Below are 16,303 nucleotides of genomic sequence, written 5' to 3' on the forward strand. Positions count from 1 at the left end.
CAGTTGTGAAAGCAATTTCAAAAGCTCCATATTTGCTGTCAAAAATGCTGTCTCAGTGTGGACGGAAGGCTAAAACCTATAGAAAAAGATGTGGACATGTCTAAATAGTTGTCTTTCCATATTAAACTGGGATAGAAGAAAAGACTTTAACATCCAAAAGATTACACACTTCAACTATAAGACCACAATGCGGGCCACAAAGACCTTTTTCATAATAGTGCCATATTTGATATTTGTTATTTTGTCAGTGGAACGATCCACAACACTTTAACCACAGTACGACCTATAAAAGACACTGTAAGTCTATCCCCCACAGCCTCGTTGTCATTCCCGTCAAAAATTTAAGATGACACTGCTGTGAATTTTCTGTATTTTGGACTTACTGGGCAAACCTGACAAAAAAATTCTCAGTTCTATTTGCGCACTTAACATTGTTGACAAAACTAACTCTGATTCGACTTATCCTGCACTGTCTGTTCTATAAAAGCTTAAAACACATGACTTTGATTGGGTATCCACCTTGATTGGAATTTGCCCATATGTGACAGAAAAACATGTTAGGATTGTAGTGCATTAATTGTTATGATTACGAGATCGCCGCCCTTTGATTGCAAAGCTTTCACATGATCCCTCCATTAGATTTGGATGTCTCCACCTCTCTGCTGCTGTAGTATGCAAATATAGAAAAAGATATGCAAATTCTCTGAGTTTTTATTTATGTATCTCTTTCTCTCTCCTCCCTCCTTTCCGTATCTCCCTCTCTCTCTCTTGCTCTAACTTCCTCCTCCTATCTGCATCTCTTGTTCTCCCCTCCTTCTCTCTCCCTCTGCCAGCCACCACCAACTTGGACTCAGAGAGCAAACGAACGGCCCACTTCCAATCGTCATGGCAACAGCATGTAAATGTGTTCGGCTCGTGGAGTAGGCCGGAGTGTGTGCAGGAGCTGCACCAGGAGGCTCAACTGAACCTACAGAGTCTGCTGCAAGGTAAGAGAGTCTGCTGCAGGCTGTTTGTCTGTGTGTTTTGTTAACAGAAGAGATCGGATAGCTGGTTTGCTGAATCCCACAGCCCGATCGTCTGCCTGGATCAGTCTACCATGTGTGTTTTCATTTTTCTGTAGACGTGGGTGTGCTAGTGTGTTGTCTGCGAATGTTCTCCACTCTTATTCCAGTTCTATGTTTCCCAGCGCGTATAAGCGAGGCACTATTTGTCTGTCTATTCCTCTGTGCATCCTTATGTTTTCCCTCCTCTTGTCTCACCTCATTTTGCCTCGGTCGTTTTTCTTTATCTCTGACTCATACTTTGTCCCTCTTTATGATCCATTAAATCAATTATGATTGAGAGAATATGCCGTCTCAACCATATACATATTTAGGGTCCCATATTCATAAGGCACGTTTCTTACACAGGGAGAAAAGAATATACAGAGAAAAAAAAACAACAACTAATCTTTCATTTTTATGTACATTCAGAACTCATCCCATTCGGCATATCCCCTTCTCTTTTGCACCTCTACTAAGCATAGATTCATATGATGCAACTTACACCATTGCAGTCTTTTAATTCTGGGGCTTTAGTTGTCTTCCAATGCCTTAAAATGGCTGTTGTGATGCCCACCATAATAACAGTAAATGCACATTTTGATACATTTGGTATTTGGGACTGATCACCCAGTAGGCAACTTTGGTGTGTAGTAGTTCCAAACCAGCAACTTAAAACATCTATAACCTGTACCCAAAGTTTAACAAAACTACATTCATTTTCATTTACATTCATCTTGTTTCATCCTATAAAGTCTTGGAGTGTGGTAATATCTATTACTAAGTATCTTGAATGTGTGAACTTCCCCCTTGCTTCTACATATTTACAACACCCAGCCAGAATTCTAGACCTCTTTTCAGAAATAATTTCTCACTAAGGTCCCTTTGCAATATCATTTTTACATTTCCAAAACCACTGTTCCTAAAAATGTTAACCATTTTATAAAATGTTGAGGCTTAGCAAGCTTCCTGTGTTTTTTTTTTTAGATATTCTATGATGAAATGATCAATCACATTACAAAATTTGGCCATTATACAGTTCTGTATTTGTAAGTGCTTCCAGAATGTATCTTTCCCCAATAGATTATAGCACTCTGTTAAATTCTCAAATGACCTGAAAACCCCATCCTTGTACAAATTGTCAAATGTACTTATACCCTGGCGATGCCATTGCTTCCAATAAACATTTTTTTTTCCCAATACAGATTACATGTTTGTACCATAGTAAAGAATATTTCTGTGAACTGTGTGAATGTTTATACATTTTAGGAATTTTGGCTAGACATCCTTTGAACGTAAGAGAACAGGATTTGTAATATTAATTGATTTGTAAATTGTGTTGTGTAAATATGTTGTTTATTGTAACTGGTATATGTCTCATCACTGTCATGACTGCTATATTGCTCGGAACTGCACACAAGACTTTCACCCACTGTTTCACCCACTTTCACCTCACTTATATTTGAATGTATATGGTCGTGTGACAATAAAGTGATTTGATTTGATTTGATTTGATATTAACAGTAGTCTGTGATAATACTTCAGTGGGAGTAAAAGGTGAACACAATTTATATTCAACATCCAGTCGGTTTTATCCTCTACCTGATTCCAGTATTTTGCTATTTTTGCCATTGCAAAAGATAAATTATATTGTCTACAGTCAGGGAAACCCAAACCTCCTTTCTCTTTTGGGGCACATAACTTACTTAATTTAATCCTTGGACTTTTCCCACCCCACAGGAAATGCTTTGTTATTTTGTCAAATAGTTTACAAACTGTTGTTTGTATTATAATTGGGAGCATCATTAATATGTAGTTGAACTGGTTAATTGTATAGCCTGACAAATTTGATAATAATTGTATGGTATCCATCTGGTATGGTAAGGAGGTCAAGGGCTCAGTTACCACAGCTAAAATTTGTGAGTGGGGTGGCCGCTGCCCCCACTTGATTATCAGATCAAGATTAAGCAAACTGATGGGTCTAAAATTAAAGGGGCCCACAGTGTTTACCTTTCTAATGAATTAGACAGATCAAAGCTTCATTAAATCCAGGAGGTACACGCCGCTTCTTAAACCACCCCCGATACAACTCCTGAAGTATTTGTGCAAGAATGTCAATAAATTCTTTATAATACTCAACTGGATACTTTATATCTTTTGCTCCCAATATCGGTTTATCTTCCTGTTTAATCACTGGTATTGTATTGGAAAAGGTTTTTTTCCTCAACTGTCTGGCTTATAATTTTCCTGCCCTAAACAGAGCATATTCTACCTTTCTTTTAAATATCTCATGCAGCTGATATTTTAGCTTACAAAGCTCTTGATATTGGTTATCATAAAAATTATTAATCAGCTCTAGTTCCTTTTCCAGTTCTTGTAACCTGTTCTATAAGTTTTTCTTTTCTTTTTTGCACCCTGAGCTTTAAGTTTCCAACTTATATAGGCCTTGGAGGCATCCCAAACAGTTTAAATATCCTCAGTGCTACCAAAATTAATTTAAAAATACAAATAAAATCATCCTCTGCCTTATTGTTAGATCACCCTTTTAGGAAAGTGTTAGTGTTCATTCTCCATCTCCCTTTTCTCTCTGTATCATTATTTGTATTAAAATCGGTTCTACTGGTGCGTGATCAGTAATAGTTCTTGCCTTAATTGTACATCTGGCAATGCAAGTTAATAAAATCAATCCTTGAATAGTTTTATGACAGTGGGAGAAAATTGTGTATTCTCTCCTGCTTGGGTTGGTCAACCTCCATATATCTGTAAGACCATTGTCACTACTCAGCATGTGTAATGCTTCTCTTTCCTTGGTCAAAAATGTGCCGGCATGAAATTTTATCTAAGACAGTATACATCACTTCGTTGAAGTCACCAGCTAGGATTATCTAACCCTCTGTATCACACAAAATATTATTGATTTTGAAAAAAAAAAGACGAGTCGCTCTTGTTGGGAGCATAATATTACACAACACCATTTGCGTATCTTGTACTATGGCCACAATAAACAATTCTTCCCTCTGCATCTGTACTAGCTGCTTCAGCAAAACAAAATGTGCACTCTTATGTATCAGAATTATCACACCATTATGTTTACTTGAATATGAACAGTGAAAAATGTGGCCTACCCACCCCACTTTACATTTCTCTGCTTCGTTGCCCCACATGTGAGATTCCTGCATGAAGACAACATCTGCCTGATTGTGAACACGTTCCTTCTTTTAACTGGACTACCATATCATTGATATTCCATGAGATAATTTTTTCTAGCCTACTGGACATATCTAATGTATCTTTTATTTTTCTTAAAGTTATTTTCTGAAACCGTGCCTTCCATTATCCGTTTTTTTATTTTTTTTATCATGTACTACATTCAAACACTTCTTCGAATGAATGAATATTTGTTGTTACCAAATACCTTCCTGTTTTTTGAACAATGAAAACAGAACATCAACATTCCAAACAAAACTAACTTTGGAACATATGAACATAAACAAAAATAAGAGAAGTGAAAAGAGAAGTGTCCAACTGATCCCCTTTATTCATCCCGAAGTGACAAATTCATGGGGAGAGGGAAAAGAAAAGTAAGAAATCCCTTTGGTTCGCAGGATTGTCACAGCTACTATCTGCGCTGACTTCTTGGTCATTTCTGCTTATGCTACCCGGAGTTACATTAAGTTTACTTACTTACAGATACAAAATGCTTATTACAACACTGGCTCACCTTGATTTAATGTCTTCAAGCGTCCCCTTTTCAGGGAGAGTGCTCATTAATTTATTTCTCGGCTGCTACGGTAATTGGAGAGCTCTCGCTGTTCCCTTTCCATTTGAAGAGTAATGTCGCAGGAAAGGCGAGTGAGAAATGCACATTGAGGTCCCGCGGTTTCCATTTCACAGGTGTGAATGTCTTCCTTTGCACATTAAGTTCTTTAGACATACAAGGAAACAGGGAAAGATGGCATCCTTCCCAAACAATTCCTTGCTTTCCTTCCATTTATCTTGCATAAATCACCTTGTCTCTCGCTGACTGTCTCATAAAGTGGATCAAAACCAGTCTGGGGGCTGATCTGGGTTTGGCACTGGTGCAATTTCCCAGTGCACCCTCTCAATCTCGAATTTCCCACCTGTTTCAACATTGAGCCCCTCACTGAGTATCTACTGAACGCAGGCTTACAATGTTCTGTTTGTGCCGTAAGTCTCTTTCAAACCAACCAGACTCACATTATTTCATCTACTGTGGTTTTCAAGGACTTGTAATGGTTCCATAAAGCATCCATTTGTTTGCTCTGGTACAGCTATCATTTAGTAGCCACTCTGATGACTCTTCCAAGTGGGTAATGCACGCTTCTGCTGCACCCAGTTCTAATCCAAGTGCACCTGCCCACCTGCCCATTCCAGCAAAATGCAAGAAAAGATCAGAGAGCATCGTAGAATCCCCAACCCCCCACTGGTTAACATACAGGCACTTAAATATCCACAGCCCATCCAAACCAGGTGTTCACAATATCACAATCACAGATGGCCAGAGACAAATGACAGACAAAAGAAAAAACAAAACCAAAGAAAATAACACTGCAACACCTTGACACCTCCCCTAATACATAAAGGGAGGACTTTACCTAAGGGCCTCATTTACTAACCCTGTTCTTAAAAAGGTTAGAAATGTAACATTTTAAAATGACGACACTTTATCAAATTAAATCCCATCAACACATTTCAACACCAATTCAGTGCTCAGCCAGAGTCATCTCTCCCGTCTCACACTCCAGCAATTTTTGACGCCCAAGAAAAGCAACATTTAAGGTGAGAGAAATCAAAATGAAAGAGAAAAGCTACTAAGGTTATCAACCTCAGCAAGAGTCACAAGAAGCACTGGACAAGGTGTCATCCCGGATATTGTCCATGGCCCGTATGTGCCGAATGTCTAACGAGTAGGACTGTATAAAGAGAGACCGTTAAACGTTCGTTGATTGTTGATTTGTGATCTGCAAAGAATGTAAAAAGGTCAGTGGATTATGGTCAGAAAAAAACACAATAGGTGTAGTACCACTTGTCACATAAACATAAAAATATTGTAATGCCCAAATCAATCCTATGGTCTCCTTTTCAATTGTTGAATAATGTACTTACGAGAGAAGTAACTGACCAGATGGTCTACACCATTTTCTGAAATGGATCTTAAAAGGTGACCCAAAGCGTGGGGCAGCCAGGACAGCAGCAGTGCTCATAAACCTCTTAACATTTTCAAATGCCTGTTTGCACAGTAAGGACCACTCAAATTGTACTTTCATTGTCAGCAAAACAGTTAAAGGAGTCACTACTGATGAAAAAATTGGACAAAACTCCATCCATGCCTAAAAAAACACATTATCTCCTGCTTAGTACTTGGTGGAGGGAAATTATCAATGGCCAGAACCTTAGCCCGCAAAGGATGCACCATGCTTTGCCCAACTACTTTGCCCAAATAAGTTACCGTTGCCCTGGCAAACTCCCACTTCTCCAGGTTAATGGTTAATCGAGCCTCAGCAAGACTTTCGACCAGAGCTCTGACATAGCAGAGATGTTGTTCCCAGGTCTGACTGTAGACCACAACATCATCTAAGTATACAGCACAACCCTCGAAGCCAGACGTCACCTGGTTCATTAGGCGCTGGAAATATTCATCACAGAATAAGGGTATAGGCCAAATGAAGTGATGAACAATGCAATTTCTTTAGCACGAGGAGTAAGAGGTACTTGCCAGTGACCCTTCAATAGGTTGAATTTACTGACATAGGTGGCAGAACCATTTTGCTCTATACAACCCTCCATGCGTGACAAAGGGAAAGAAACAGGTTTCGTGACATTATTTAATATTTGGTAATCTGTACAAAAAAGGTATGTTCCATGTGGCTTATCAACCAATAAACAAGGGGATGCCAAGCTGGAAGAGGATGGTTTAACAATATTATGTTCAACCATATATTTAATTTCAGACTGTATATAATGCTGCTTATCCAGTGAGACAAGGTAGAAGCACTACCGATTTTGGTTCAGTATCTATGTCATGCTTTATTAGATGGTCCGAGTAGGATCATCTGAAAATAAAACAGAAAACTCAATAATTAAGGACATCAACTCAGCTCTTTTTTGATCAGGTAAATGTTTCACCAACTGCTCCAAATTAGCCAGTGTTTCAGAATGTTTTTAAACATGGCTGTAAAAGACAATCATCAGGTGCCACAACATCTTCTGACACTGTGGAAGAAACAGCAGCCATTGCAACCGGAATTGCCTCAGCCACAACTGAACGGACATAAAATGGTTTTAATAAATTAGCATGGCACGACTGAGTATGACTTTTATGCTCAGGTGTAGAAATTAAGTAATTCTGATTCGAAAAATTACGAACCACAGTATAAGGACCAGAAAACTTAGCACAAAAAGGTGACTGAGGCAGTTGTAACAAAGCTAAAACCTGATCACCAGCACAAAACTCACAGGATTCAGTCTTCTTGTCAAACCAGCACTTCATTTTCTTTAGCTTTTTCAACAAATTTTCTTTAGCCATCTCCTAAAAACAACCGTTTTCAGAAATCATTTACATAATGTAACAAACTCACTGGAGGTTCATCCTCCTGTAACCCATCACGAAGAACTGCAAGTGGTCCACGCACTTTATGTCCAAAAAGTCATTGGGACTAAACCCTAAACTGTCCTGCAACACTCCCCGAGCTGCCAGCAACAACCATGGTAAACCCTCCTCCCAATCACGATTTAGCTCCACACAGTAAGCCCGCAACAGAGATTTTAAGGTCTGGTGGAAGCATTCCAAAACTCCTTGACTGTGTGCATGGTAGGCAGTAGATCGATTATGCATCACCCCAAGCTGTCCTTAACACCTCCTGAAACATACTAGAGGTAAAATTAGTTCCTTGGTCACTTTGAATGATCTTAGGAATCCCAAAAATAGATAGAAATTCAGTCAATGCCTTCACTACAGAACGAGTCGTGATGGAACGAGAGGATAAGCAGCTGGATATCTCGTACTTTGACACATTATAGTAAAGATGTAGGTGTTACCAGACTTAGACGGTGGTAACGGACCAACACAGTCTACTACCAAGTGTTGGAATGGTGGTTCCACAGCTGTGATAGGATATAAGGGGACTGTTTGAGAGGCTGGTTAGGTATACCTGTTAATTGACATGTTGGACAAGTTTTTATATATTGTCCAACATCTTCATCCGAGGCCAATTACAGTAATGTAACAACTTATTATACACTTTATTAACCCCAAAATGACCAGCTACATCTCCATGGGCAGTTTTCAGAAATTTTTCTCTCAGAGATGTTGGCACAACAACCTGAATAGATGCATGACATAACAATACCTCTTTGCCAGATAGCCACTTCCTAAGTTGTATGCCATCTTCAACTAAATAAACATTTACTACTTCCTTTATCTTATTAGAGGGCAAAATAGAAGTAAACATCTCCTTTAAAGTGTTATCCTCCTGTTGAGCTTTAATCAACTCCTTGCGTGAGGTGAAAGAAAAGAGAACAGAGAGGCCAGTCACAAACATCTTTGACGAATCTTCAGGCTGAGACTCCAAATCCTACAAAACATCAGACTTATTTTTGCTCATAGCACAAGTGACTGCACAAGAGACAAACACATCAGGAAATGTGTTTCCACAGTTTGGTCCTCTAAAGAGGGATAAGCGGTTAAAATTGGTGGCGGTGGTACATCTCTGCAAACATGAACCCCAGACAGATTATTACCTACAACCACTGTACCACTAACCAGTTCTAACTGAAGAATTACTGTATGTAATGGAACAGACAAACTTTGTAATCCAATTCCCTTTATCAGCAACTCCATACCAGTACTTAGCTCAGCAGAAAAGGGTAAAGCAGACTCCAAAATAAATGCCTCTGAAGCTCCCGTATCCCTCAAAATTTTGACAGGAACTTTATTTATGCCCCCAACAAGAGACACAAAACCATCTGTGATGAATGAAGCATACATTTGCTTTTCATTACACAAAACACATTTTTCTTGTTCCAGCATACACTCGCCACCATAATTAGGAAGGTTGGCAATCTCAGACGCTACAACAGAGCTGATTTTGGTTCAGGATTGACCTCCAAATTTTGCTTTTAGAGTAGGACAATCTTTTTTCCAATGTCCTCTTTTAAGACATTAAGCACACGGATCATTTTCCTCAACAGAGGACTTTTTCTCTCAGGCTTAACACCACTAGTAAAAAATGAACAGGATTCAACATTCTCTGAAGAATTGTCTGTACAACACCAATGATTTTTTCTAACCTCACCCTTGTGTGTCACAACGTACTCATCAGTGAGAATAGAAGCCTCCTCTGCTGTTTTAATTTTCGTTCTGTTATAAAAACTGCCACACTTTCGGATAGGGTATTCTTAAATTGTTCCAACAACATCAATATATAAAGAGCCTCATAGGTATGCTTCAGTAACTAGTTCATATGTTTTCAATACAACTTCCTTAACTTTCATATAGACCTGACTATCTGCCAAACTAAGTGTAGAATCTGCCATCTGAGACTTACCTTGGAACATACACTGCAACAATAATGTTCATTCACTATCCTTCCATCCCATCAAATTTGATAAACACTCAAATAAACTAAAGAAAGTGTCCAACTAATCTTCACTAAACTTGGGCATAATATTAAGACTTCTTGCAACAACAAAACCCTGCAAAAATGAGTTACCATTTGTGACTGCATATTATTAGGCCGAGCCTCTTGCTTACCTTCTCAAATTAATTGCAGTCTCTGTGCTTCGATATCTAGTTTACAAATTTCAATTTCTTGACTTATTTTACTATATTCCAAAATATATTCTAAAAGCATCAAGTCTCTCTGTTGCTCAAAAGTTAAGGAAGGAACAAGTTTTTTGAGGATTAACTTGCTCTTTAGGGTCTTGAACTTCGGACACAGCAGGTTTCCCAGGCCTAGTTGTAAACACACTTAAATCTGCCAAGGCGGATTTTACAATCAGTTCTACACCCTCTTTTCTATGATTTTCTTTAGCTGTGAGTCCAATGTCAGAGTGTGTTGCTACCTCTAATAATTGATCTTTAGACACCTTGTCTAATTGCTCCTCAGTAGGATGTTTAAAAAAAGTATTCTAAGGCAATTTTATTAGTTTTTTCCACAAAGCTTTCACAAACCTTGTTTAATTAAACAAATTCTAATTTCTCATAATCCGAGTCTTTTCCCACTACAAAAAAACCCTAGAATTCATGCTTCAACCAAGAGCTGAGTTCCTTTAAGCCCTTATATACTGACAGCACCAATACATCTCAGATAACCAGAGAGATACAGTACAGTGGCAGTGCCCTCAGCCCAGCATCAGCACAAAAATAACAAACTAAAATAAAGAAAAGTCAATGGAAAAAGCATTGCTACAAACTATTTGGGAAAAGACACCTTTTATGAGAAACAAACATCTAACCTCGCTACAGTAAATTATTTAAAATGCCTGCGGCCATTAGAATAAACAACACTGCATAAAGCGATCTCACTTCTCGTTACCTATCTAACAAGACTAACTCATTAAACATTATAAATTCACATTCAAACTCAGTGAAATTACTTACCTAAATTTCCTCTCCTTTACATGACGAGCCCCCAATTTTGTTACAGTTCGGCTCAAAACTGCAACAAAAAAGGGCGATCACAAAATAGATATGGTTGCAAAAATACCTATTTATTACAAAGGTCTAGGGGGAAACATAATGAAATGAAAAACAAAAAAACATTGAAGCGCTGACTAATTTAACCATGGCCATGAGCTAGATGGTACAAACGAGGATCTAATGATGGTACAGGAGTTCTAATCCAAGGGCACCTGCACTGCTGAGGAAGTTAAATACACATTTTGTATAGCTTGCACACAATGCCAAGGCCATTTGTGGACCAGTTGACCTGTATACATGAAGGACGGAGCCAAGCTACAATTACATTTTCTATGTCTGTTGGTTTCGATTATTTTAGTCTGACTTAAATTGAACTTTCAAAGTGTTTTTAAACGTACTGACTGTCTATGGTGGTTATGATTCTGGTGTCGCAGGCCAAATACCTGTCTTGTGTATTTATTAATTGCACCTTTAGAAACATTGGAATTTGGGGAGCAGTTTTGTGTTTTGTATGGTCACTGTTTTGTTTGATGAAGTAATTTAAAGTTAAATATATTTAAGAGCTTAAGGCGGACTTAAGAAATGAGTAGTAAACAGAGGACCTTTTTTTGGAAAGCTTTAGTAGGTACAAATGAAAGAATAATTTTACCTAGAGCGTAATTGGCTGCTATCTTTGTGTGTCCTTAGCGGTCCAATCAACTGCTGGAGGGCATTTGGCTAGAGAGCCAACGAATATGTGCAATTAGACATGTATGCAAAGATGCAGTTAGCTGCATCTGTCTGTGTTGTTTATTCATCTGTTTATTATTTGCTAAAAATTTCATGATTTTTCATGAGAAGTCATTCATAAGCGAGTCATTATTTGATCAGAAAACATCAGTGTATCCTTTCATTATCAGTAGCTATACCTCTTAGGAATGAAAATAGTAAGCAATTGAATGATTCTGGTTTCTATTCTGATTCCTCTTAATGATTCCAATTCCTTAACAGTCCCATTAATGCTTCTTACTTTTGAGGAATAAAGATTTTGAAATTTTTCATTGCATTTACTGCCCTCAGCAGTCTATAGATAAATTATGAGATCATCTCAGATTTCAACAGAGCAGATATGAAAAATCTGATGTAAATTAAATGCAATTTTAACCAAAAACACGACTTTTTAGAGGCATAAATGCAATCCAATAACTGCTCCTACTGTTAACTATATATTAAATAAAATTTCTAAACAAACCAAAAATGTTCTAACATTTAGCATTCATTAATTCATATTTTTTTTTATAGAATTGACCGATTACAAAAAAACGCATAATATGTGGGCCTTTCTTTAGCTAAACATTGTTATATAAACAGCCAGTCCTAACTGCACTGATTTGTCCAGAGACTTAAATACAACATTACATAACATAGTAACAGTTCTTGTTTCATTTCAAGCTGGGCATGATGGCCACTGAATAGCACAGCAGGAAACTGAGTATTTTAGCATGTTGTACCGACACACCACTCCTGGTTATCAAATGTTATCAAACAGGGGCCCAGCAATGCCGATACACCAAGTTAATCAATGACATGCACTTATATAACCCCCTCCCCAAATGCTCATAAATAGTTTGTTTTCAATTATGAACAAGAAACAAAGAACAAATGAACAGACAAAAACTTCTCAAATCAACGAGAAAAGGGGCATTGTTGCTCTTGACCTCTTCCATTCCTTTCCTGCATACACAAGAAAAGGATTGACCCATTTTTAATAAATGGGTGGTTTTCAGAGTGCATCTTGTTGGGGGATGCTTTAGGGTCATTCATGGCCACTGTTGAAGCTTCTTTGCTTGATTGGTTGGCATCTTGTCTAGACAAGCCATTTGATTGGCTGATAGGCATGGAGGTTTTTGAGTCCCATTTGTTTTGCTGACTGTCCCAAGATCTGGTCAGGGAAGCATGAGAGTGTCTGAAATACCTTGACGATATGCACACACACACTCTCACATTGGTGTTGCTTCTGGTACTCTCTCATACACCTTTGAAGTTTTGATATTGCTCTTTGAAGTCTCCCCTTCCACAGAGGCATAAGTGAACCAACTGCTGTTCTGGTGAGTTCTGAGTCTGTCTAGTTCAGTTTCTTCTTTGTTAGTATGAGTTTCCATGAATGTGAATATTCTTGGCTGCATCCATTGCAAATGTGTCATCAGCAATGCACAAGTTTTTACATTAACATGAGCATCATTGCTGAACTATTTAAAATGGTGTGGATTAAGTTGGAAGGTTAATCATTTGGTTTGGAGAAGTAAGGATAGTTATGAATATTAAAGAAGGATTTGATTTGTGGTTGGTGTTTAGAATGCTTTGCATGCTGACTTGTGTTTTCCGGAGTTTGGTATTGTTACATCTGCAGCGAAGTAATACTCTAAACGCTTTCCAAAACACAAACAGCATTTAATATTTTGCCTAAATTCCTTTCGATGGGATTTTACACTTTAGATTACTTATTTTCTTTACAGTGTATTCAGCGCTTCTTAAACTAACTTGAGGTCTAAGGCTAACGGATAACTCATTGTGTAGTAACTTGAAATTCATCTGATCAAGCATCATTCTTGGAATAGAAGTGTATCTATGCCTTTTTCTTAATAAATAAAATAGCAAAAAATATTCAGAAGTTGTGCATGTGTCAATGCACAGCAGTAGGATAAACTATGATTTAACTATGTGCTGCAGTCTCACTCATATTTAGTGGAGGTTTAGGATTACAGTTGCCTTTCAGTGCCTTGTTATGCCCTGCCCAGCATGTGAAGAGGACTCAACGAGACTAAACTTGGGGCTTGGGGCTATTGTTGACTCTGGAGGTATACCATTGTCTTAGACAGCCTGCCATTGCTAGGCAACCCACACTCTAAGAGTGTGGTATCCATGTTTGAGCAAATCCCCCCAAAACACCACACTCAAACTAACTGAATAGTAAGGGGTGGAGGTCTATAAGTGGTGGACTGTGAGTGTGAGTGTGTGTGTATAGTAAGAGAGGTTAAAAAGGAATGTTTGAGGGGGATTAGAATGGCTACAAGAATGGAGTGGGGTCTTTTGAAGGGTGAAATGGCATGAAATGAAATGGCAATTGTCCTGTTTACAAGAGCAATAGACAAAATTTCTGACTAAGAGTAGGAGAGTTCATTAATACGCTTTCTTTCAACAACATGTGCTGTTCCTAAATGTCAAAATACCATAATATGTGTGTCTTCTCAGATTTTGAGGAGCAACTGTATGATAGCAGAGTAAAAGGACAGACATTCAGACACCCTTCTTCTCAGAGCTCTGAGGACACATCAACCACTCTCAGCCGATCTCCTTCCTCGCTCAATAACAAGAAGACGGAGTTTGTCTTTGTGGTAATTAACTTATCTATTGTCTTGTAGCTCTCAAACTAATAGCTAGCGCTTGAGGACTAACTTTGAGCTTTATTGAGCACTTTTCATGCAATGGAATTTGACTTGTGTGCCACCAACACACTAATCTTGTTACTGTAAAGCATGATTGCTTGGTATAAGGTTTGAAAATCTAATTAGATGTGGTTTGTCCCCTGAGTGAAAACAGTTTCAGACTTCTCTGTCAGAGGTTCTGAGCTTGTAACCATAAACATTCAGACTTGAATCATAAGTAGTTTAAACATCCTTCCAATTGATAATTCTCTACTAAAATCTCAAAACGTTTAATTGTAAAGAAAATTCATTAAATAATCTTTAACTTGTACTAAATACCAATTATATATTGACCAGCCCTGCAATACATGAAGATGTACAGTATATTGGAATGAAAATTAATCTCAAAATCCCTGTTTAGAAGTGGTCAGGCAACAAATTAGTTACACTCATATTTGTTTCTATACACATACTCTCCTTTTCTCTCTCTTTAGCCTGCAAGTAAGCAGGTGTGTGAGGATGAGACCACAACATTAGGGGTCCGGGCGCAGAACCCGACCCCATGTGGTTCAAAGAGGTCCCTTCTAGGCTGGAATGCTTCACAAAATCCCCCTGTGTCAGAGAAACCTCGCTGGCACCTTGGCCGATACACTCCTGCTCACCTTGTTCCAATTGACATTACAGGTAAGGCTGACTCATACTATCTGTCTCATGCTGATGATATCTGTGAAATTTTTTGAAATCTTTTTAAAGTCTAGCACACTTGGCCTGTGTGTTTTATTAAATGAATGCATTAAAACCCATTTGTTGCTAAATGTTTTACAGAGTTCTCCTAATTTAGTAGCTGTGTTATATTTAAAAAAAAAACAAAATGGAATGAGTGCATATCCCAGAATGAGAATATTTACTTTGTACAGCTCACAGAAACATTTTTCCTTCAACTGTCCATAAAATTGGGTATAAAAAAAACATAACATAACAAAACATGGATGGCATGACATGGGTATCTGAGCAATAGTAATCATTTATCAACCTCACTGGAATGATTGAGTACATTGAATGTCACACCCCAGCAAAGAATGTGAATGGTCTTAGATCTCAAGATGTTTGAAGCTGATGTATTTGATCAAAAGAATACGTTTTGATAAATCATATCATCTTCATCTTCATCACGACAACCCTGCTCTCCAGTTCGTATGCTCTCTTTCCCATCTGAATCTACAAGGATATCTTGACAGTGTCTGTCACAGAAGAGTTTCAATCCTTGTCACATTTTGTAAATGTACCTCCTCTCTCAAGCTGCCTCTCTATTTTGAAGTGAGACTCAGCTGTCCCACATCCATTTCTCTAATTTCTCTCATCTCCCTCTTGACTACCTTCCTCATCCTATCTCCGGCCCAGAGACAGTTGAGAGGTGGCTGGATCTGTAAACACAGTTGATGCTGTGCTTAGGCAGCATGGGTTCTGATTCCCTAAGTAGTGTTCTGCTCTTCACCCACTAAAGATTATGAACAGGTAGCTGTTGCCATGGCAACATGCAGCTCTCCCTCTTTCGCGTAGCTAGGTGGTGCAGAAAAAGCTGCATAGAGTGAGAGACAGATATAGAACGAGTGAGAGAGAGAAAACTGATGAGGATGGGTGGGAGTAACAAGGATAGAGGAAAGACTTTTCACTTCCTTTTTCTTTGTAATTTCATGAATTAAGCCAGCTCACACATTGGGAGATAATGAGGTTTCTTTGTTTTTTTTCTGAGAAAAAGGGGAATCCATGTCAAGAATCTGGCTTAAAGGTGCTGTAAGCAATTTTATCCGTTCTGGAACTTCCAAGAGACTGAGCCATTGAATTAGACACACCCCTTGTTTCCAAAAAACTGCCCTCCAAAGAAAGTGTTGAGACTGCCACTTAACACTAGAGCAGTGAGTCTTCTCATGGTTGACAGTAAAAAAAAAAGAAACAAAATAGCATCCTCAGCAGACAACTGTTATAAATCTAAATATGACATTAAACCTGAATGTTCCACTTCAGCTACTAAACAAAATGTTTGACAGGCAGAAAGCACATCAAAGACTTCTGACTGGCTGATCAAAGAATGTGTCCACGGCCTGCGGTCACATTTTCGTTTGCTGTTTACACAGTCTAGTGCTGTCACAGTGATCGGTGAGATATCTCATGACAATTATTTCAGTGATATCTTTCAG

General features: G+C 38.3%; 1 protein-coding gene across 4 annotated transcripts in view; it reads left to right on the forward strand.

The window, feature by feature from the left end:
* Window positions 1–16,303, forward strand: part of nhsl2 (NHS-like 2) — a 118,270-nt gene that overhangs the window by 94,412 nt on the left and 7,555 nt on the right. For all 4 annotated transcript variants that reach the window (XM_052147035.1, XM_052147044.1, XM_052147051.1 and 1 more), the window contains 3 exons: window positions 834–986; window positions 13,933–14,075; window positions 14,600–14,789. In XM_052147035.1, coding sequence (XP_052002995.1) covers window positions 834–986; window positions 13,933–14,075; window positions 14,600–14,789 — 486 coding nt within the window. The remainder of the gene's footprint in view (window positions 1–833; window positions 987–13,932; window positions 14,076–14,599; window positions 14,790–16,303) is intronic.

Source organism: Xyrauchen texanus, chromosome 2 (genome assembly GCF_025860055.1).
Source record: "Xyrauchen texanus isolate HMW12.3.18 chromosome 2, RBS_HiC_50CHRs, whole genome shotgun sequence".
Classification (NCBI taxonomy): Eukaryota; Metazoa; Chordata; class Actinopteri; order Cypriniformes; family Catostomidae; genus Xyrauchen; species Xyrauchen texanus.